Genomic DNA, 22474 nt, shown 5'->3' with positions numbered 1-22474 from the left:
ACATTTATTAATTCATCTGGTGAGGTCAGCATTACCCTGAGACTCAAACCAGCTTGCACATTGAAAAAAAAAAAAAAAAAAAAAAAAAGAAAACTACAGCCCAACATACTTCGTGAAAATAAATGCAAAAATTCTCAACAAAATATTAGCAAATCAAATCTTGCAATATACTAAAAGGACAGCATATAACCAATTGGGGTTTATCTCAGATCCCAGGAAGGAAAATCTGGCTTAAATTTAAAAAATCAATCAATGTAATTCATCATACTGTATACATTCATCTCAATGGAAATAAAAACAAAATCAATGAAATTCACATCCATTCATGATAAAAGTCTCAGAAAACTAGGAATAGAAGGGAATTGCCTTAACTTTATATAGGAAAGCTATGAAAAACCTACAACTAACATCATACTTCAGAGTAAAATACTGAATGTTTTCCTCTCCAAAACTGTGAATAAAGCAAGGATGTCCTCTATGATTATCCCTAATCAAAACCAGACTGGAAATCATAGCCAGTGAAATAAGCCAAGAAAAACTTTATTTGAAGATGACATGGTTATCAATGTAGACAATTCCAAAAATATACACAACACTCCTAGAACTCATAAGTACATTTTAAAAGGTCAATATACAAAAATCAATCATATTCCTATATTCCAGACATGAATAATTATTATTTGATATTAAGACACAAGATCATTTACAATTGCACTGAAAAATTTAAGTACTTAGGTATAAGTCTAATAAAACATGTCTGTGGTCTATATGTTGAAAAAGACACCAATGAAAGGCATTAAGAAAAATATAAACACATTGACAGATATACTGGATTTATGATTTGGAAGTGTTAATATTATTAAGATGCTAGTTCTCCATAGTTTGATCTGTAGATTCCATGAAATCCCAATCAAAATCCAGTAACCTTTTTATAGATGCTGACAAGCTAATTTTTAAACTTATATGGAAAGGCAAAGAACCTAGAATAACCAAAACAATGCTAAAAAGGAAAAAAAAGTTGAAGGATTCAACTTCAGGATTTCAAGACTTACTCAAAATCTATGCTAATCAAAACAGAATTGGATTGGCTAAAGGATAGACACATGGCACAGTGGAACAGAAGAGAAAATTCATAAATAGACCCACAGAAATATTGTCAGCGATTTTTAAAGAAAGATGCCAAGATAATACAATGGACATAGCATAGTTTTTTCAAAAATGATGCCAGAATAGTCCATTTGCAAAAAACGAATCTCCCTGTAACTTAAACAAAAATTAACTAAAATGGATTATAAACTTAAATGCAAAACATTAAACTATAAAGTGTCTAGAAGAAAACAGAAAATTTTTGTGATCTTGTGTTTGCAATGCATTGTTAGATACAACAATAAAAGCACAACATATAAAAGAAAAAACTGATAAACTTGACTTTATCAAAATTCAAATCTTTGCTTGGCCAAAGATGCAGTTGAGAAATGAAAAGACTGTCACAAGCCGGGCACAGTGGCTAACACCTGTAATCCTAGCACTTTGGGAGGCCAAGGTGGGTGGATCACAATGTCAGGAGTTCAAGACCAGCCTGGCCAACATGGTGAAACCCCATTTCTACTAGAAATATAAAAATTAGCCAGGTGTGGTGGTGAGTGCCTGTAATCCTAGCTACTTGGGAGGCTGGGGCAGAGAACTGCTTGAACCCAGGAGGTAGAGGTTGTAGTGGGCTGTGATCATGCCACTGTACTCCAGCCTGGGTGACAGAGTGAGACTTTGTCTAAAAAAAAAAAAAAAAGAAAAAAGAAAGAAAAGACTGGCACAGAGATAAGGCATAGACTGGGAAAAAATTGCAAATCATATATCTGACAAAGACTTGTTTCCAGAGTGTATATATATATATATATATATATATATATATATATGTGTGTGTCTATATATATCTTAAAAATCAGCAATAAGAAAAGAAACAACCCAATCTTATAAATGGGCAAAATATCTGAACAGCTATTTCTTTAAAGAATATATCAATGGCAAATAAACTTAAAAAAGATGTTCAGATCTTTTGTTATCAGGAAAATGTAAATGAAAACCATAATGTGACAGTAGTACATACCTATCAGAATTGCTAGAATAAAGAAAAGCATGGCAGTATAGTGAGATGCAAAGCAACAGGGACTCTCATTCATTGCTGTTGAGCATACTAAATAGTACAACCAAGTTGGAAGACAATTTGGAAATTTCTAATGAAGTTAAATGTATACTTCCCATATGATCCAGAAATCCCACTCCAGAGTGTTTATTCAAATGATCTGAAAACTTACATTCATACAGAAACTCATATAAAAATGTGTATAACAACTTTATTCACAGTCATTCCAAACTGAAAACAACTTCAGTAGGTAATGAAATAATGAACTGTGATATACCCATACAGTGGGCTGTTACTCAGTAATAAAAATGAATGTACTATCGATTTACACAACATGGATCTTAAGTGCATTCTGTAAGTGAAACAAGGCAGACTCAAAAGGCTACACACTGTAGGATTACATTTTTATGATATCATGTAAAAGGCATGACTAGGTATAGAAACAGGTCAGCTGTGCAGTGGTTAGCAAGGTTGGGGGAAAGGGGAGGGGTTTTTCTACAGAGGGGCTGGATGTGGAATAATTTTGAGCATAATGAAACTGTTCTATACATTACCTGGGCAGGTAAATATATGGCTCTATGCATTCTCCATAAAACAGTGGTCCACAAAGAATGAACTTTACTGTACACAAATTGATAAAAAAAAATCAACGAGGATGTTGAGGGGAAGATCCCAATAGGGAACACAGAAAAAAGTTATCTGCTGAGCAGCAACTATTAAAGAGTGCCGAAGAGTTAAAAAAAAAAAAAACACTGATAAATATAGTGTCATGACTTCCAAAGAGTTCATGTATAATTTCTTCACTTGTGTCCACTACAGTGAATTCTGTCAATGTGAGCTCCTGAAAAGCAAGGGCTGTGTTTGTCTCCCTCTGTAGGCCCACGGTTTACAGTACAGCATTTTTCAAATGAGTTACATGCAGACCTTTCTACACTGTTAAGGAGAAAGAAACCTCCCATGGACTTCTAATGCCAAAGTCTTTTATCATCTTGTTTTAAGCATATGTTTAAACATATAAATATATAAATGCCTGTGTTTACAATTCTTATACACCTAGGAAACCGTAGCAAAATTATGAAGTAGACACAAAGAACTGTAGCCCCAGTAAAGCTCAATCTGATACCATTATATCAGAGAAACTCAGTCACTGCTCACAATGTGACTCTGTTCCTGAGGCCTGCGGTCCAGTCTTGGAAGTAGGCAACTGTGATAACTGTTGGGACTCAATGTTTCCGCCTTTATTCTCTCTTCTAATGATTACACAAACTTCATTTTCACAGCATACCCTGATGTGGTATAGGATGGCTTGAAGAAGCTGAGAATCACTTCCCACATCGACACCATCATAACTACTACTAGACCTTGTTATCATTTTTCTGTTCCCATCTGCATCTAACCTGTGAGAAACAAAACTTAGTTTATATTAAATTTGGCCATTGTCCTCTGAGGAGTGTTAAGTGTGAAGCCATTACAGTGTTGCTGATGAACAGAATTTGCCCCTTTCCAAAGAGCAAGGACTCTGTGATTATGTGGGAAGGCTCTGCTGTCTTTGTCCTCAGTCTTTGCCTGCTTTAGCGAATTCTGACAGGAGGAAGATGCAAACACCACCCTCAGGTGGGATTTCAAAATTCTGCACCACCACACTGATCTGTTTCGAGCTTTTTGGAGCTCCCTAAGGTTACAATAATTCTTTCTACTATGCTTTCAATACTGAAAAAAAAATCACTTATTAGTGGACAATTCACCCAGCAATTTAAATAGAAATTAATTTTAAAAATATGCTTGACACAAAGCCAGACGTAATGGCGCATGCCTGTAGTCCCAGCTACTTGGGAGGCTGAGGCTTGATCCCAGGAGGTCAAGGGCAACCTGGATAACATAGTGAGACTCTTTCAAACAAAACAAATGTGCTTGACAACTAATTATGTTGATTACCTATGATTTGGAGGAATTCATGCTATAACAATGAACAGTCAAGTGTTAACTCTGGAGTAATCCAACACTTTGCTATGTTCCATATGAAAATAAAACATGCCTTTGAATTTTTACAATGATGCAGCCAGCTTTTGCTTGAATCTGCAAGATGGCAAGTTTGGGGCTGGACTAGGACTATATCAGGGAAAGATACTCCTTGTCATGTTTTTTTCTGTAGTGCTGAGCATTGCTGCTGGTTGAGGAATTCAGAGGACAAGATATTCAAATATCTCCCTGCTCCCTCAGTGCATGGCAGGTACCTCCAATGCCACACTTGAGAAGTGGCTATGTGTGAACCAAGTCCTGGCAGCCACACTCACCAGCCACATGGTCCTTGGCCACATCACCAGCCTCCCCATGCTTCCGCTTCCTCACCAGTAATGGAAGAACAGTGGTGATGAGTTTTAAATGAAAAGATGTGGGGAACATGCTGAGAAGGAAGCTTAGCACATAGGACATACTCTATCATGTTAGGTCTTCTTATTGATACACTTAAAACATTGGATTATAGTCACCCATCCCCTATTTTTGCTTTAAACCCAACTGGTCTATTCATTCTTGAGGAGTGGGGACAACAGCATATTCCTCTCTGAATCCACAGACCTGAGCATACAACACCCAATTGATGTGTTTTGAACTGAAGAAAGGGAATAAAATTGGAAAATTGTTCAAAAAAGAGTAAATTGAGGAACACAACTGAGTAAGGAACAAAAATTTAGAGTGTAGGATAGTAATATCTACACTCTAAAGTGTAGGAACAAAAATGTAGAGTGTAGGATAGTAATATCTGTGTGCTACCTTCGAGTCAGCCTCTATGCCAAACGTTTTTCATCTTGCATTTAACAAATTATTTCTTACAGTTCCTTTGGGTAGACTACAGGCAGCAGTTCTGTAATTACAAGTTTTTTTGTTTTTGTTGCAAAATTGACCTGAATGCCAATAAACAAAACCAACTAAAAAAATTCTTACCCTAAAGTTTTGGAAATGGTTTAGATCTGGGTGTTGGATACATATTATGTATCTATACTCTTATAATTTGCACAGTTTATTATATGTATATTATACTTCAATTCAATATTTTAAAAAGACCTTTGCCTATCAAGAGTGATTCCATATAAAACATGTCTATAAGATTGCCACTGCCACCCTGACTGTCCCTTCCTTGGCACCTCCCAACCTACTGCTCCCAAAAGTGTCTGTATCTACTTAGCTTATAGTCACAGGAAGTCTCCTGTATGCCCTTTGAACAGCAAAGCCCTCAAGGCTTCAAGATACTGGAGCTTTTACAGAACTAGAAAGCAAGATCCTAAAATTCATATGGAACCAAAAAAGAGCCCACATAGCCAAAGCAAGACTAAGCGAAAAGAACAAATCTGGAGGTATCACATCTCGACTTCAAACTGTACCATAAGGCCATAGTCACCAAAACAGCATCGCATTGGTATAAAAATAGGTACATATACCACTGGAACAGAATAGAGAATCCAGAAAAAAACCCAAATACTTACAGCCAACTGATCTTTGACAAAGCAAACAAAAACATAAATTGGAGAAAGGACATCCTATTCAACAAATGGTGTTGGGATAATTGGCAGGCCACATTTAGGAGAATGAAACTGGATCCTCATCTCTCACCTTATACAAAAATCAACTCAAGATGGCTCAAAGACTTAAATCTAAGACCTGAAACGATAAAGATTCTAGAAGATAACATTGGAAAAACCCTTTTAGTTGTTGACTTAGTCGAAGACTTCATAACCAAGAACCCAAAAGCAATTGCAACAAAAGCAAAAACAGATAGGACTTAATTAAACTAAAAATAAAATGAGTACTTTTCACTTCAGAGTGTAGGATAGTAATATCTGTGTGCCACCCTCAATTCAACCTCTATGTCTAACATATTTTCATCTAAATTTATTTAACAAATTATTCCTCATAGTTCCTTTGGGTAGACTACTAGCAGCAGAAAGATCATCTGGGCAAGAAGTAAAAAAATAAGCAGGAGAGTTAACAGACAAACCACAGAGTGGGATAAAATATTTGCAAAACATACATCTGACAAAGGACTAATATCTAGAATTGACAAAGAACTCAAACAAATCAGCAAGAAAGAACAAACAATCCTATCAAAAAGTGGGCTAATGACATGAATAGACAATTCTCTAAAGAAGATATACAAATGGGCAACAAGCATATGCAAAAATGCTTAATATCACTAATTATCAGGGAAATGCAAATCAAAACCACAATACAATACCACTTCACTCCAGCAAAAATGGCCATAAATCAAAAAAATTAAAAATATAGATGTTGGCATGGATGTGAAAAGGAAAACTTTTACACTGCTGGTGGGAATGTAAACTAGTACAGCCATCATGGAAAACAGTGTGGAATTTCCTTAAAGAGCTAAAAGTAGATCTACCATTTGATCCAGCAATTCTACTACTAGGTATCTACCTAGAGCAAAAGAAGTCATTATATAAAAACGATACTTGCACACACATGTTTATAGCAGCATGATTTGCAATTGCAAAAATATGGAGCCAGCCCAAATGCCCATCAATCAATGAGTGGATAAAGAAAATGTGATATATATATATATACCATTTACTCAGCCATAAGAAGAAATAATGGCATTTGCAGCAACCTGGATGGAATTGGAGAATATTATTCTAAGTGGAGTAACTCAGGAATGGAAAACCAAACATCTTGTGTTCTCACTTATATGTAGGAGCTAAGCTATGAAGATACAAAGGGATAAGAATGATATGCTGGACTTTGTGAACTTGGGGGAAATGGTGGGGGGTGGTGAGGAATAAAGGACTACACTTTGGGTACAGTGTACACTGCTCGGGTGCTGGGTGCACTAAAATCTTAGAAGTCATCACTAAAAAACTTACTCATGTAACCAAACACCACTTGTTCCCCAGAGACCTATTAAAATAAAAAAATTAAAAATTGAAAAACAAAACCAAAACAACATTCTGAAGCTTTTTGTTAAAGAGCACCTAAAATTAATGTTCCCATAATTTATCCACCAGAGGGAGCCAACAAAGCCACAATAATAGGAACATACTGACCCTAGTGAGCTACAAATCAAGATTTTCAGACAAGGGCTGCAGAGTTTTGACAGAAGCAAGTATCAATTGGTTGGTTCAAGGAAGGCATGTGAAATTATACTGAAGTCAGATTTAATTCATAGTAGGCATGTTTTAATAGTAAGAGGCAAATGATCTTGAAAGTTTAACACTAATAAATGCCTTGTAAGGATATGGACATGAAAGTAAGAATAGCTCACCTTTAAAAACCACTTTATAGATTCTGAATAATTTTTTTTTTATTCTGAATAATTTTCAGTTGGAGAGTTGAGTGCTGGCATTTCTCCTTGATAATACAAGAATTTAATTGGTAAATACAGTTTGTGCACATTGGGATAAAAAAAAGTTTTTATTGCATCAATGCAGGATATGGCTAGTATATATGCAAATTAGGAAAAGGCACACCTGGGAGGTTTAAGGCATGGTTTGGTGAGCAGAGAATGGGATGGATTTCAGAACCCACTTTCCCTTGCAGCTCTGTGCAAGGCTAACATCCATATATGGCAGCCCTCAAGACTAGGCAGTGGTGGCTCCAAGGGGATGCTTGGGAGAGTTTTTAATCCTCCCTCTCTTCAATTCTTTGATAAGGACAATGGCATTTTCTTAATCTGATATAAAATGCATCTCCAAGACTAGATGCCCACCTGTTCTCTTCCAATCAGAATGTTAACCCAGGTTCTTCCTGAAGAAAAATTCTGGATTCACCACTGAACTATGAAAATAAACATTTTCCATCCTGTTCTCCTCTGCTTCCAATCCACCCTGCTGGAAGAGTTGCTCATAGTTCCCAAGTGGCCTTTTTCTTCATAGTTTCCATTTCCTGATCACTCCCCATTTGCTTATTTTTGTAGCCACTATCTTCACTGGATTTTCTCACCGGTTAGAAACTGAAACCGGACATTCATTTAAATATGTTATATGGGATCATCCCTCAGTCCTTACCTTATTTCATTTGACCACGTAACACTGTTAATCACTCAGTCCTTTGGAGATATTTTCCTCATTTGGCTTCCAGAACATGGGTCTTTTGCTTCTCCTCCTTCCATACTGGCTGTTGCTGCTTCTCAATCTCCTGCTTTGATTCCTCCTTATCTTTCTGATTTCTAAGTGTGGACCGCTACAAGCCATTTTCTCTTCTGTTTTGTCTACACCATTGCCTAGATGATCTCATCTGTCCTGTGGCTTTACACACCTTCTCTTTCAGACAGCTCTCAAGTTTATATCTCCCCTAGCTTCTGTCCTAAACTCCAGACTGATCTTTGCCTGCTAACAGAACATTTCCTTTTGGATGTTGTATTAGTTTGTTCTCACACAGCTTAAAGAAACACCTAAGACTGGGTAATTTCTAAAGAAAAGAGGTTTAACTGGCTCACAGTTTTGCGGGCTGTACAGGAAGCATGTCAGCAGCATTTACTCCTGGGGCGGCCTCAGGGAGCTTGCACTCACGGTGGAAGGCAAAGCTGGAGCAGGCATCTTACATGGCAGGAGCAAGAGGAATAGGCAGATAGGGGAGGTGCCACACACTTTAAAATGACCAGATCTCATGAGAACCCTTATCATGTGAACAGCACTAGCGGGATGGTGCTAAGCCATTAGAAACCACCCCCATGATCCAATCACCTCCCACCAGGCCCTACCTCCATCACTGGGGAATGCATTTCAACATGAGATTTGGGTGGGGACTTAGATCCAAACCATATCATATATTTAAAGGCATCTCATACTAGACATGCCCAAAATCAAACTCTTAAGTTTCTCCTTCCATGTGTTTCTCTCATAGTCTTTCTCATCTGAGCTAATGATACCTCCCTTTTTAGTTGCTCATGCCAAAAACTCTGGACTCATCCTTGACTGATCTTTCTCTTACTCTTCACATTGGCAAATGCCTTTGGATCAAGATTTGAAATATGTCTAGAATTCTACTATTTTATATCACTGCTCAGGTCCAGATCGCAGCACCATCTCTTGCCTGGATTACTGTGATAGTCTTCTAAACTCACTTCCCTGACTCTGCCTTGCCAGACCTCTCATCCTTCAACCAAAAATCTTCACAACAGTCAGAGTGGACCTGCTATAACCAAAAATCAAATCATGCCTCTCCTCTGCATACTGTATCCCATTTCACAGAGTGAAACCCAAGGAACTTAAAAGGGCCTGTGAAGCTATACATGGTCATTCCCTGATATGTTTCCAAACAGCACTCAAACCTCTCTGTTCTAGCACCATCTTTGGGCATGCCAAACCTGCTATGCCACCTCACGGTCTTTGTACTTGCTCATCTCTCTGCAGTGTTCTTCCTTCAGTTATCCTCAGGCTGGCTCCTTCGACTCCTTTAGTCTCTGTTCCAATGTCATTGCATCAGCTAGGCCTTTCTGACACCGTATGTAAAATAACACCCACACTCCTATCCCTCTCTGGGTGCCTTACCATGCAATGTTTTCCTTCATAGAACTTCTCTCCTCTCCATTGCATGTGTGTGTGTTTAGGTATACATACTTGTAGTATATATATCTGTATATACATATAGGGTATATATTTGAATACATATGTAGTATATATATGTATTTGTGTATGTATATGTCTGTTTAATCATTGTCTGTCTTCTCTACCAAAAATGTAAACTCTGTGATTAAAAGTATTTTGTTTCATTTATGTTATAACCTCAGTGCCTGGAACAATGCCTAGCACATGGCAGGTATTTGATAAATATTTGTTGAATGAATGTTGAATGAATCTAGGTAACTTATATACTGACTAAAAGTTACATACAATGTGTAAAATAAAATGTGTTAAGCTTTGCCTTAAATTTTCCTGTGTTGCCCAAACAGAATTGGGCATCTTGGAAGGCATTTAAAGAAATACAGTGTTTACCCTGGAAGCACAGTGCATATGAATATTTGATGAATGGTGGGAGGAAATCTGACATCTTGCTGTTGGAGTAGATGGCCTAAAGATAATTGGACAAAACAGGAAGCTACAAATCCACATCATTCAACCCCTTGTTGTTATGTTGAAGTATATATACTGCATTTTATTATTACCAACTGCTGCCACATTATCTTACTATTATTATTATTATTTTTAAAAGAAAGTGTTTTTCTCTGTCACTGATGCTGGAGTGCAGTGGTGTGATCATAGCACACTGCAGCCTTGAACTCCAAGGTTCAAGTGATCCTCCTACCTCAGCCTCCTGAGTAGCTGGGATTACAGGTATGCTACCATACCCAGCTAATTAAAAAAATCTTTTTTGTAGAGATAGTGGCTTACTATGTTTCCCAGACTACTTTCAAACTCCTGGGCCCAAGCAGTCCTCCTGCCTTGGCCTCCTAAAGTACTGGGAGTACAGGTGTGTGATACCATGCCCAGACAAATTCCATTATTAAATAGAATTTGTATGCATTATATGCCTATCTAAATAAGAATATTTTGAATGTCATGCTTCATTATTGCTGATGCTGAAGAATCCAGACTGATGTCTTATAAGAGAGTAGTCATCAGTAAAGTCAAGAATTGTGTTTCTATTTATCAGTTTTTTTATTGCCAAAGCTAATTACTTATGTAAAGATTCCTGTCTTGATGTGAGCTTTTAGCATATTAAAGTATATTTACTGAAATTGAATCCATAATTTAAATGATATATAATTTAAATACACTTGTGGAAACCAAAAGATAAATTTATTTAAAACAGAATATAATTAAGGGAAAAATTTTACTTTAAAAAACACACTAATAGCTAAACTATTTTTAAAAATTTTTTATTTATTAAAAGCACATTTTATTTATAAAAGCACTTAACATGAGATCTACCGTCTTAACAAATTTGTAAGCATACAGTTCCATATTGTTAACTACAGGCACAATTTTATGCAGCTATTCTCTAGAACTTACTCATCTTGTGTAACTATAGCTTTATAACAATGAATAGCAACTCCCCACCATTTCTCTTCCCCTCAGCCCCAATACCATTTCGCTCTCTGATTCCATGAGTTTGACTATTATAGATACCCTATGGGCCAGACGTGGTGGCTTACACCTGTAGTCCTAGCACTTTGAGAGGCCAAGGCCGGTGGATTGCTTGAGCCCAGGAGTTCGAGACCAGCCTGGGTAAAATGACGAAACCCTGTCTCAAAAAAAAAAAAAAAGTAAAAATAAAAAAAAGGTAATCTTGCAATATGCAACAACACAGATTAATCTTGAAGACATTATGCTAAGTGATTATTTCACTTAGTATGTGTGTATGTTTAGGTATACATACATGTAAGAAATCTAGAATTTCCTTTTTACATCTTGATTACATCTTCGATTTTCATCTTTAAAATGAACATATAGAGGTAAAAATACAATATGGGTATTAATCAGATTGTGCATTTTAGTGCCTATGTATTATAGAAGCCGCCATGTGGTGAGAGTGTGGGCCTGGGACCTGGACTGCCTGGGCATGGATTCCAGCTCTGCCACTTCCTGGCTGTGGGTCATGAGCAAGCCATTTTGTCCTCATGTTTCTGTTTCCTTATAGAGTTGTTGTGAGGATAACGAGATGATAGAGGTGAAACACTGAGAACAGTCCTAAACAAAAAGTGATCACTCAATAAATACTAGCTATTGTTATTAGCTACATATAATGAAAATAAAGTTTTACCATCACATTTTCTCTTTGTAGCTAATGGGTTGAATTAATCCAATTTGCACTAATTTGTCAAAAATATCCAAATAGTTTCACATGAAATTGCTTCTAAAGAAAGAGAACCTTTTATATCAAAGAGGAATGCTTAGCAACTTCTTTAGATATGTCAGTTTCTCTCCAGGAATCTCCTGATTGCATACACTCCAGATGTCATAATTGGTACTGAGAGCTCTTAGAGATATTTCCTTGGTTCATAAAAAGCTCTGAGAAAGCCCATGGCAAACACTAGCTTCCAATGTTCTTCAATTATCAATATTGATATTTTGAGATCATGAAAAAGGGAGTGTGAGAATAATGATTAATTTACTAATTTTTCTCATTTTATGCTTTCTTCAGTTCCATAACCCTAGCACCAATTAGCATGCACACACACAAACACACACATACATTTATATCTCACTGCCCACTTAATGGGATTTATTATATACTCATATTGACCTTAGTATTCATACTTTTGAGTCCTGTTTTAGGGATGATTGTTTTAATAATAAGGATACTCATTCTCAACTTCATCTCCTCTGATGCAGGTATATCCTGGTCCTTTTGATTCTGTGATACATGGCACACTAGTTTTCTGTGGAATTTGAACTTGTAAAGCAGTTACAATTTAAGATACTTATAAATAATGTATTCATTCATACTATGCAGAGACAGGCACGCCGTGGACAATTTTCTTCTCTAATTATATTTTTTAATCTTATTTTAAGTCAGTATAAAATTCACAGTATAAAGTTAGCCATTATAAGGTATACCATTCAGTGGCATTTAGTATATTCCCAAAGTGATGCATCCACCATTTTTCACTAATTTCAAATTTTTTTTTATCACCCCAGAAAAACACCCCATAGCTGTTAAGTAATCACTGCCCATTCTCTTCTCTCAGCCCCTGACAGTTATCAACCTGCTTTCTGTCTCTGTGGACTTGCTAATTCTGGAGATAGCGTGTAAAAGGGATCACACGACATGTGGCCTTTTGTGCCTGGCTTCCTTTATTTAGCATAATGTTTTTGAGGTTCATCTTAGTTTTAGCATGTATCAGTACTTTGTTCTTATTTACTGCTGAATGATATTCCATTGAATCTATGTATCACAATTTATCCATTTCTCCATTGATGGGCATTTGGGTTGTTTCTACCTTTTGGCTACTATAAATAATGCTGCTATAAATATGCACACATTTCTGTGTGAACATATGTTCTAATTTCTCTTGGGTATATATGTACGGGTGCAATTGCTAGGTCATATGGTAACTCTATGTTTATCTTTTTTGAGGAACTGCCAAACTGTTTCCCACAGTGGCCACATCATTTTACATTCCCACCAGCAATATACAATCATTCCTATATTTCTCCATATCTTCACCAACACTTAGTTTTCATTTTGTTTTGTTTTTGCTTTAAATTAAAGCCATCCTAGTGGGTGTAAAGTGCTATCTCATTGTGGCTTTGATTTGCATTTTCTTCATTATTAAAGATGTTGAATATCCTTTCATTTGCTTATTTGTGTATCTGCTTTGGGTATATCTATTTAAATTCCTTGTTCATTTTAAAAAATTGTATTGTCTTTTTGTTCTTGAGTTCTGAGAGTTCTTTATATATGTTGGATATTAAACCCTTAGCAGATATGTGATTTGCAAATATATTTTTCCCATTCTGTACATTGTCTATTCACATTCTTGATGCCTTTTGATGCCCAAAAGTTTTTAATTTTTATAAAGTCCAATGTATCTATTTTTTCTTTTGTTGCTTATGCTTTTAGTGTCAATCTAAGAATCCTGTGGCAAATCCAAGCTGATCCTCAAATTCATAAGGAACTGCAAGGGACTCTAAATATACAGAACAATATTGAATAAGAAAAATAAGGTTGGAATACTCACACTTCCCCAAATTCAAAATTTACCACGAAGCTACAGTATTCAAAACAGCGTGGCACTGGCATAAATGTAGATATATAGCCCAAGGGACTAGAAATGAGATTCCAGAAATAAACTCAAACATCTATGGCCAATTGACTGATAAGAAGAATACTAAGACAATTAAATGTGGTTAAAATACTAATTTTCTTCAACAAATAGAGTTGGGACAACTGGATATCCAAATGTGAAAGAATAAAGCTATATCCCTACCTCTCACTTTATATATAAAAATTAATGCAAAATAGATCAATGGACTAAGTATAGGACCAAAAACTATAAAACTAGTAGAAGAAAACAAAGAGCAAAATATTCCATGGATAATTTAAATCCACAGGCAAGTTTCTACCCTAGTTAAAAGGGGGCCTCTTTTCCATTATAACTATTGCTCATTGAATATGGGGATGGTAGCAACTAAAGAAAGCTTTAATTTTCTTTCTTTTCATTACTCCATCCATTAGGATAGACACTTCATAAGCAATATCCTTGAAGCATATAAGAAAGAAGGCAAAGAATCAAGGGCTTAGTCAATCCTAATGAAACATAAAGTTGGCCTTAAGTAATAAAAATAAAACTAAATATATGAGTTAAACCAAATACACCCTTTGGTTTATAAATTCTTTTATTAAGTCGATTAACTCTTCTTTTCCATTCCCTCCCTCACGTGATAATTTTATTATGAGTAGATAATACAATGGTCAGGAGCACAGACCCTGCAGAGGGCCTCACGTCCAGTCTTAGCTCCACCTCTTACTTAGCTGCAAGACATTTTGTTGTTTATTTAAACTCTCTACATGACTCAGCTCCCTCATGTTTAAAATAGGAATAATATTAGTGCCTACCCATAGGACTCTTGCCTAACACATAGTAAGCATTTTAAAAGTGTGTGCTATTATTTCTAGGACTGACAGAAAATGGATCAGCCAAGAGAGGAAATTTTATCCTTCTTAAAATACTTGTCCATGATTATATATAGAGTTGCTAGAAAAAGCAGCTCATGTGGTTGCCATGTGCTAGTGCCTTGTAGACCTCCAAATTCAGGGAGTGTGACTGACCAAGGACCTCAGCTGCTGTACTTTGAAATCCATAACTACCTTTGCACAGACAAATGTAGTTTGTACCAGCTGCTCCCAGCCAGTAGTTAAGTGCTGCGTGAAAATTAAGGGAGGCCATTTCTGGGAGATAGGAGACTCCTCTTATGGTCAACTTTGGCTCAAGTATTCTTTGAGATCCTTGTCAAATTTTCTTTATTCTGAAGATCAAGCTGGACCTTCCATTCCACTTTGTCTTCACTCCAGGTCAGACTTGCATCGTGGTCTAATGTCCATTCAACCTTTCTGCCTCCCTCCCTAATTTATCTCCTCTTTTTAATTCCATCTTGGTGTCTGATTCTTAGAGGACTTGAACTAATACAGTCTAGCATTCAAACCGCTCTTAGATATGACATCCTATTTTCCACCTTATCTCTCAACTCTTATTTACCTGTATCTTATACTCTTGGTTTCTGGATGTGCCCACTGCCTTCCTGTCTCTGAGCTTTTGCCCATGCTCCTTCACTGAGAAAGCACTCACTACCTGGCCACTTTTGCCTATTGAATCCCACTTTTCATTGATCATGCATCTCAAATGTCCCCTTCTCTAAGCCTTTCAGGATTCTGTCCGTTGTATATATTCTTTCCCTTCTGTAAATTTCCTAGATGCTTGTTTTTAAATGCTTTTATAAGCTTATTAATAGCAAATAAATAAACCTCTTACTTTGAACCTCCAAAGTGCTTAGCTTGTATAGAATAGGCACTCAATATTTGCAGAATATAATTGAAAAATTAGGGGGAATTCTATTCTAGTGAAATTAATTTTTGACATTCAGGATTTCCAACAGCTCACATCCATTCTGCTTGATATAGTAACAATGAACTTGCCTGAATAAAGAAAAATCCTGTATATCAAAGGACTTAGTGCAGAATGTAGCATGTGGTAACAATTTTAATATCTACTTAAAATGCTTCATCAAATTTGGCTATTTTTTCCCTCAATGGAGTGATTCTTTGAAATTCCAAAATAGTTTTGCTTTGTTTGTTTACAAATGTCAACTAGGGCACCTGGATAAATAGTTGTAAAGAAATACTTCCTCCTCAAACAAATGGTCCCTGCCTAAGGGCTAGAGAAGCCGACATCTCTTCTCTTGGGCTCAACTCCAGAAACAGAAAAGGGAGATCCTGTTGTTTCAATGAACGTTTGTAGGAGGAGGTGTCTGAACAGTAATATGATAGAGTGCTGATGAGCTCAATACATAGAGAATCTTATTTCTTCATATATGCCTGATCATCCGTATTTATCAAGTCCACATTATGTACCAGGCAGTTTCCATTTAATCCTCACAACAGGCTTATCCTCATATTACAGATAGAAAATTGAGGCTCTGAGGGGTTGTGACTTAACCCCAGGTCATGCTCTGGTCATTGACAAATCCTTGAGAAGTTTATTGTGGGTATCCAAAAGATATGTTAATCATACAAAGTCAATTTCTTCCCCCAACCTTATCCTTAACGCTTTTTTGGGCAATTCCCTTGCACAATTCTGCCTAAAGAAACTTGCCGGCAGGGTTTGGCATCTAGCCAGGGTACAGCAGCTGTGCCAGCACAGCAGCCTCTGGTCAAGGGTTGTAAGTCTTGAACTTGGGTCTCCTACCACTTCCGGTTAAGAATGCAACACTCAGATAAGAACTTCTCAGGTGAAAAGCAGGAAGAGGGTGGCTAGTGCAAGTATCAGATAGCACCTGCTTGGAGGCTCACAGATTAATGATTTAACAAGGGCGGTCACATGGGACAACTGCTGCTTTTCTCTGCCCTCATTTTTCTTACTAACAGGTCTGAAAATTGAACAAGATGGACGGGTCCGGGAAAGAGGAGGAGGAAGACAGCACGTTCACCAACATTTCTCTTGCAGATGACATAGGTAAGGAAGAAATAGATGAATTCTCAAACATACAATTCAGCAACTGCTCAGTTTTTTAAAAATATAACTTTTATTATTTTCATATAATGATAAAATATACTCATTGCAGAAAACTTGAAAAAATATAGCTATAAAAATGGGTTTTAACTAAGAACTGTTTTTCATTTTCCTTTTAAATTAAGTAACAATTTTAAACTTCTGTCATTATATAACATGTGCTTTTTAAAATAAATTAAATAAAAACATAAAATATTTATTTCCTAAGCATTCAGGAAACATGACCTCAAAGTTGCTACTAAAACAACCTATAACATTGCCATATTTTGTTCAATTATATTGTTTCTTTTCTGTCTTGTAAAATAATTGTTACCATTTCTGGAAAATTAACTAGACTATGCTGCAATTAGCTTTAAGGATTATTGCAGAAAATGTCTGATTTTTAAGGTTAAAGTTTGCTGAATTCAACATGAGAGAAGGAATCAAGTAAGAGAGCAGCTCTAAAATGCTGATGGAAAGGATAACCATGGTTCATTCAACATCTTGGAAAAAAATAGTGCTGAACTGCACAACGTTAACTGGAAACACTTCAAACCTACAAGCACCCAAGTCCTTGGGTGTGTGTGTGTGTGTGTGTGTGGTGGTTGTTTTCTATCCAAGTTCCTTTAGCGCAATCATAGTATGAAACCAGCAAGACTGCAGCTAAGCCATGGGGGTTACTGATTTTGATTAACAGAGAGCAAGAGCATGAATATTTAACATCAATTGCTCTTTCATAAAGCCACGCTTCTCCACTTTCTCCCTAAATGCTTAGATTCAAAAAGCGTCTTTCTAAAGTGCAGCCAGACAATTAACACAAACCACCAGCCAGAGCTAAGCTTCCCTCCTGGCACTGCATAAGCATGCTGGGGTCTTTCGAAATCAAAGAGGAGTATTTTCAGTCTTTATAAGGGGAGGAAAGGTACAAGGTGCTGGGCTGTTGAAGAAATGGGATACCACCGTCCTTAACATACTCCCGCCGGGGTGTTTTAGAAAACAGACAGAGCTGCAGAAGGCAGTGAAGGAAACAAAGACAGAGGGAAACCCATGTTTCTTAGCTTCAGGAGGTGAGATGAGCGTGTGCATGGGGAGCCCTGTATGTTGTGGGAGGATGCAGTTCATATAGAGAGCTTGCTTGCTTGAAATGTGACTCGGCCCGGAATTTTTTCTGCATTATAATGAGGGCTGAGCCTGAAAGTGGGGACTGTTGGTGGTGCTGGGCCTTTTGACAGCAACTCTCTCATGCACCCCATCATACCCCTTCAACTCTCCCCTCCATGTCTCTCATCTTCTGCCACCCTCACACTTCCAGTGGCGGAAAGAGCAAGAGTGCAGAGAATTTAAGTGTCCAGTCTACTGTTGGCAGCGGTTTTGAGAGGCGCTCCAAAGGAGCTGCTTGCTAATGGAGCCTGGTAGTGGGCATGGGCGCTGAAGAAGTAGGAAAGAGTGAGTAATGCCCTCTGGTTGGTAGTGAGAGTGCTGGCAACCACACAAGAGGACCAACATCTCATTGCTCCCAATTGTCACCTTCTTTTTTGCTAGACTGAGTCACAAAATCTCAGTGCACAAAAGGTGTTTGGAGCTGGTCCAGCATAATAACCAGTGGTGGACTTGGAAACTAGTACTAATTTCTGCCATTTTCATATTTCAAAATAGCAAATGGAAATTGTTCATGTATTTGTGACAAAAATGTGCCAGTTAACCAAAACACCAAGTTTCTTTGGCTTGGAGACAATTTTATTCATTTGACATGGTAACACTGGTTAGCCCTTGTCAATAAAATGTTGTTGGGCTTTGATAACTAAAAACAGGGAAACGAATTATTATTTAAAAAATGGGGCTTGTTTAGCAGACATCTTTAATTCAAATTGTGGAATCCTTATAAGAGTAAAGCATTAGAAAGGTATTGCTTATATTAAAAAAAAGTTTAGTCCAATTTCTTACTTTCTTTTTATAATACACACACATGCATACATATGTGTACACATACATGTGTACATATACATAGATTTGTAAAAGTGGCCCAGAGAAGCTAAGTGCCTTGCCCAAGAGTACAAAGCCAATTAGAGGCAGAACCAGACAAAGGAATGATATCTCAAACTCCTATGTTCAATGAATTCGTAGGGTCGATATTAAATACAATGCTTTCAGTACATTTACTGGATTCCAGATACAATGCTACGTCCTTTTAACATTTAATCTTTACAACATCATTGTGATATTATGGTGCTATTTTACAGATGATAAAACTGTAGCTCATATTTTTTTAGTAACTTGCTCAAGGCCTCTCCAGGAAGCGATAGAGCCAAAATCCCAATCCGAGTCTCTCATGGTTGTAGATATTCCATCTGAGCACCCTTCTCATCTTACAGTTTCTGCATGGATGTTGAGTGGTGGTGGCTGTGTTTGTTCATGTTGGGCTTTTTGATAGTTTGTTGGAGTTGGATGCCAGAGAGAGCCTTGCACCTTTTAGCGAACTCTAAAAACTGTAAGGATTATAGGCCTTAATGGGTTGGCCTTGGTGATTATGCAGAAAGATGTTGGCTACTGGATGATAGCTAAGTGTGGTATTGGAAGCTGCTGGATATGGAGGCTGTCACACAAGGACCGCTCGTTTCTAATTCTGAAGAGATAGGCCTTGAGTCCCCGGCACTGATCCCCGTGCTTAGACCCATCACTGTCTCCTTTTACTTGCACATTGCTTCCCCCTTATACTGCTGCTTTTCTTACTCAGAGGAAAGCTAGAGAAAAGAGGAGGAAGTTTTTTATCAGCTCTTGAAAAGGTTTGTTTGGGGAGAGAATTGAAGGCATTAAACTTTCATTTACTTTGAATTTTATTTATTTAAGTAATTCTACTTCCTGGTAGTATGGAGCAGTGAGAACTGGCAGTGCCAGCAGTAACTCAAATCACAAACCAGTTGTGCTTCATAAATTTATTTGTACGTTAGTTATATGAATTTCAGAACAAATATCCCTAAAGACACAAAGTTACGAATGATAGGATTCCAGACCAGTTTATGCTGTCTAACTCATGGCTCCCAAACTGTGTGCCAAGGTGCTCCAGGGCACTGCAGTAAACTCACAGGGGTTCCATGAGGGCATCTCAACCTCTCTCAGACACTGAGGGGACTACTGGTGCTTCACACTAGATTGAGCTACATATTTTTCAGTGACATCATTTCTTTCAATGCTGGGTTTTCTGCAATTGCCATGATATAAAGCAAATTCTGTATGAAAGTCAACGGTAGAGCAGATAACGAGGGTGGCAGTTTGAGAAGGCTGGAGAAGTGATGCAGTGCCCAACAGGTATACACATCCCTTAGTAAGTAAGTGTGTTTCTTTAAGAATGAAACAAAATGTATCTTCTTTCAATTTGGGTATAGTAATTTTTTAAATGGCTACTAAGTTTTTAGGACCTAACAATGTTAATAAAATGTTTGGATCTAAATACTTAATACATGAAGCTGTTTGGTATTTCTCTTGCCTTTGGAGCACTGTGAAAGAATTACTGAGACTAAGGGCACCATAAACCAAGATAGTTTAGGAATTTCTGGTCTAAGCTGTACTGTAGCTGAACTGGCCCCACTTCTGGGACCTCACAGGTGGGAGCCACAGAGTGCAGGACAAAAGACATTAGATGCATTGATCTCTCCTTCCTTCCTATGCTCCCACTCCCCTGGCTTTGATGCCACTATGCGGCTCAGGTTCCTCTTCACCCTCTTTCATCTTAGGCTCTTTTGGGAACCCGTGCCCTCCAGCGATTCCCCCAAGACACCGTCCTTGGCTACTGTTCTCTCTCTGGACACACTCTCTGGATGATCCTATCTACTCCTAGTTCCATTCTTACTGTCTGTTGCTATATCCCAGTGACTCTAGAACAGAAGTTCCAAATTCAAACACCTTCAGGGTCAGGCAGTGTGCATGTGAAAAAGAGGCATTGGTATATCATCATTTTTTCACTACTTTTCTAAAACAAACTTTTGACATTTCAATTCTGTTTTTAGTTTATTACGTTTTTTATCATGCATCTTTTACATATACCAGACATTGCTCTTGCTATGGCTTATTTCACAATGGCATCTCAAGGTTAATTCTTTCAAGGACATGCTTTGTTTACTTATTAAATTTATGGGAACATTCTTCATTTCTCACCATTTTCCTTAGGAGACACAGTCCTCTTGGACTAGATTTCATTTTCAATTTTTTTATTTATTAAATACAAATAGAAATTGTATATGTTTGTGATGTACATTATATATATGTGTGTGTGTGTGTGTGGAATGGCTAAATCAAGCTAATGAACATAGAATATGCCTCACATAGCTATCATTTTTTTAGTGGTGAGAACACTTAAAACCTACTCTCTTTGAAATGTGTAAGTATATAATACATTGTTTTAACTATAGTTACCACAATGTACAAAAGATCTCTTAAATTTATTCTTCTTGTCTAATTGAAATTTTGTATCCTTAGGCCAACATCTCCTCAATATCCTCACCCTCCAAGTTCTGATAATCATCATTGTACTCTCTGCTTCTGTGAGTTTGACATTTTTAGATTCCACATAGAAGTGAGATTACATAGTATTTGTCTTTCTGTGCCTGGCTAACGTAATGTCTTCCAGGTTTATCCATGCTTTTACAAATGGCAAGATAGTTCCTTCTTTTTTAAGGCTGAATTATATAATATATAAACCATATATATATATATATTTTAATCTATTCATCTGCCGACAGGCATCCATATCTTGGCTATTGTGAATCATGCTGCAGTGATATGAGCATCTTTCCAACATTCTGATTTTAAGTCCTTTAGATATATACCCAGTAGTGGGACTGCTGGATCATATGGTAGTTCTAGTTTTAATTTTTTGAGGAACCTCCCACTGGTTTTCTATAGTAGCTGTACTAATGTACATTCCCACCAACAGTGTGCAAAGATTCCCTTTCCTCCACATCCTGGCCAACTCTTGTTATCTTTCATCTTTTTGAAAACAGCCATCCTAACAGTTGGGAGGTGTTATCTCACTGTGGTTTTAATTTGCATTTCTCTGATGTCTAGTGGTATTAAGCTTCTTTTCATATACCTATTGGCCACTTGTATGTCTTCTTTTGAGAAACATCTATTTAGGTTCATTACCCATTTTTAAATTGGGATATTTGTTTTCTTGCATTTTCCACTTTTGAATGATGTAAGGAAATAACATAGTTTACTTTCCTCTTTACTCTACAGTAAAAAAGCAACAGAGCAGTTGTGTTGATAAAATGACAACCAACACTGAGCCTTGTGTCCAGCCAGGAGGGTTGAGGGTTGAGGCTCCTTGGAGAGCAGGTGACCTGCTCAAAAGGCAGAGCTGCTTTCTGCTTCTGTTTCACTATTGTCATGGAGGGGCAGAAATGCAAATGAGTGGAAACTTTAAGAGACACTGAATAGTTCAATTTTTGCACAATTTCCTGATTTTTCCATGTTTTTCACCTAATCCAATTTTAAAAACAATAACACAGAGATCCAAATAAGGCACATCTGCAGTACAGATGTGACTGCAGAAGAAACTATTTTCAGACTTCTGTTTTTGAATCTTTATCACCTGTCTTCACCTCTCTTCTGAGTTTGTGATTCATAATCCAATTGCTTGCCAGACACCGAGATATCTCCCAGGTGTCAAATAAACTCAT

General features: G+C 37.1%; 1 protein-coding gene across 2 annotated transcripts in view; it reads left to right on the top strand.

Annotated features, from left to right (window-relative positions):
- The first annotated feature begins 16667 nt into the window (after window positions 1-16667).
- Window positions 16668-22474, top strand: part of SCOC (short coiled-coil protein) — a 51110-nt gene continuing 45303 nt past the window's right edge. For both annotated transcript variants that reach the window (XM_008992684.6, XM_008992683.6), the window contains exon 1: window positions 16668-16763. In XM_008992684.6, the coding sequence (XP_008990932.3) occupies window positions 16694-16763 (70 nt within the window). In that variant the 5' untranslated portion in view covers window positions 16668-16693. The remainder of the gene's footprint in view (window positions 16764-22474) is intronic.

The sequence above is a fragment of the Callithrix jacchus genome, chromosome 3 (genome assembly GCF_049354715.1).
Source record: "Callithrix jacchus isolate 240 chromosome 3, calJac240_pri, whole genome shotgun sequence".
NCBI classification, from domain to species: Eukaryota; Metazoa; Chordata; class Mammalia; order Primates; family Cebidae; genus Callithrix; species Callithrix jacchus.
The sequence above is the reverse complement of the archived record's forward strand: the minus strand, read 5'-3'. Positions and strand labels throughout refer to the sequence as shown.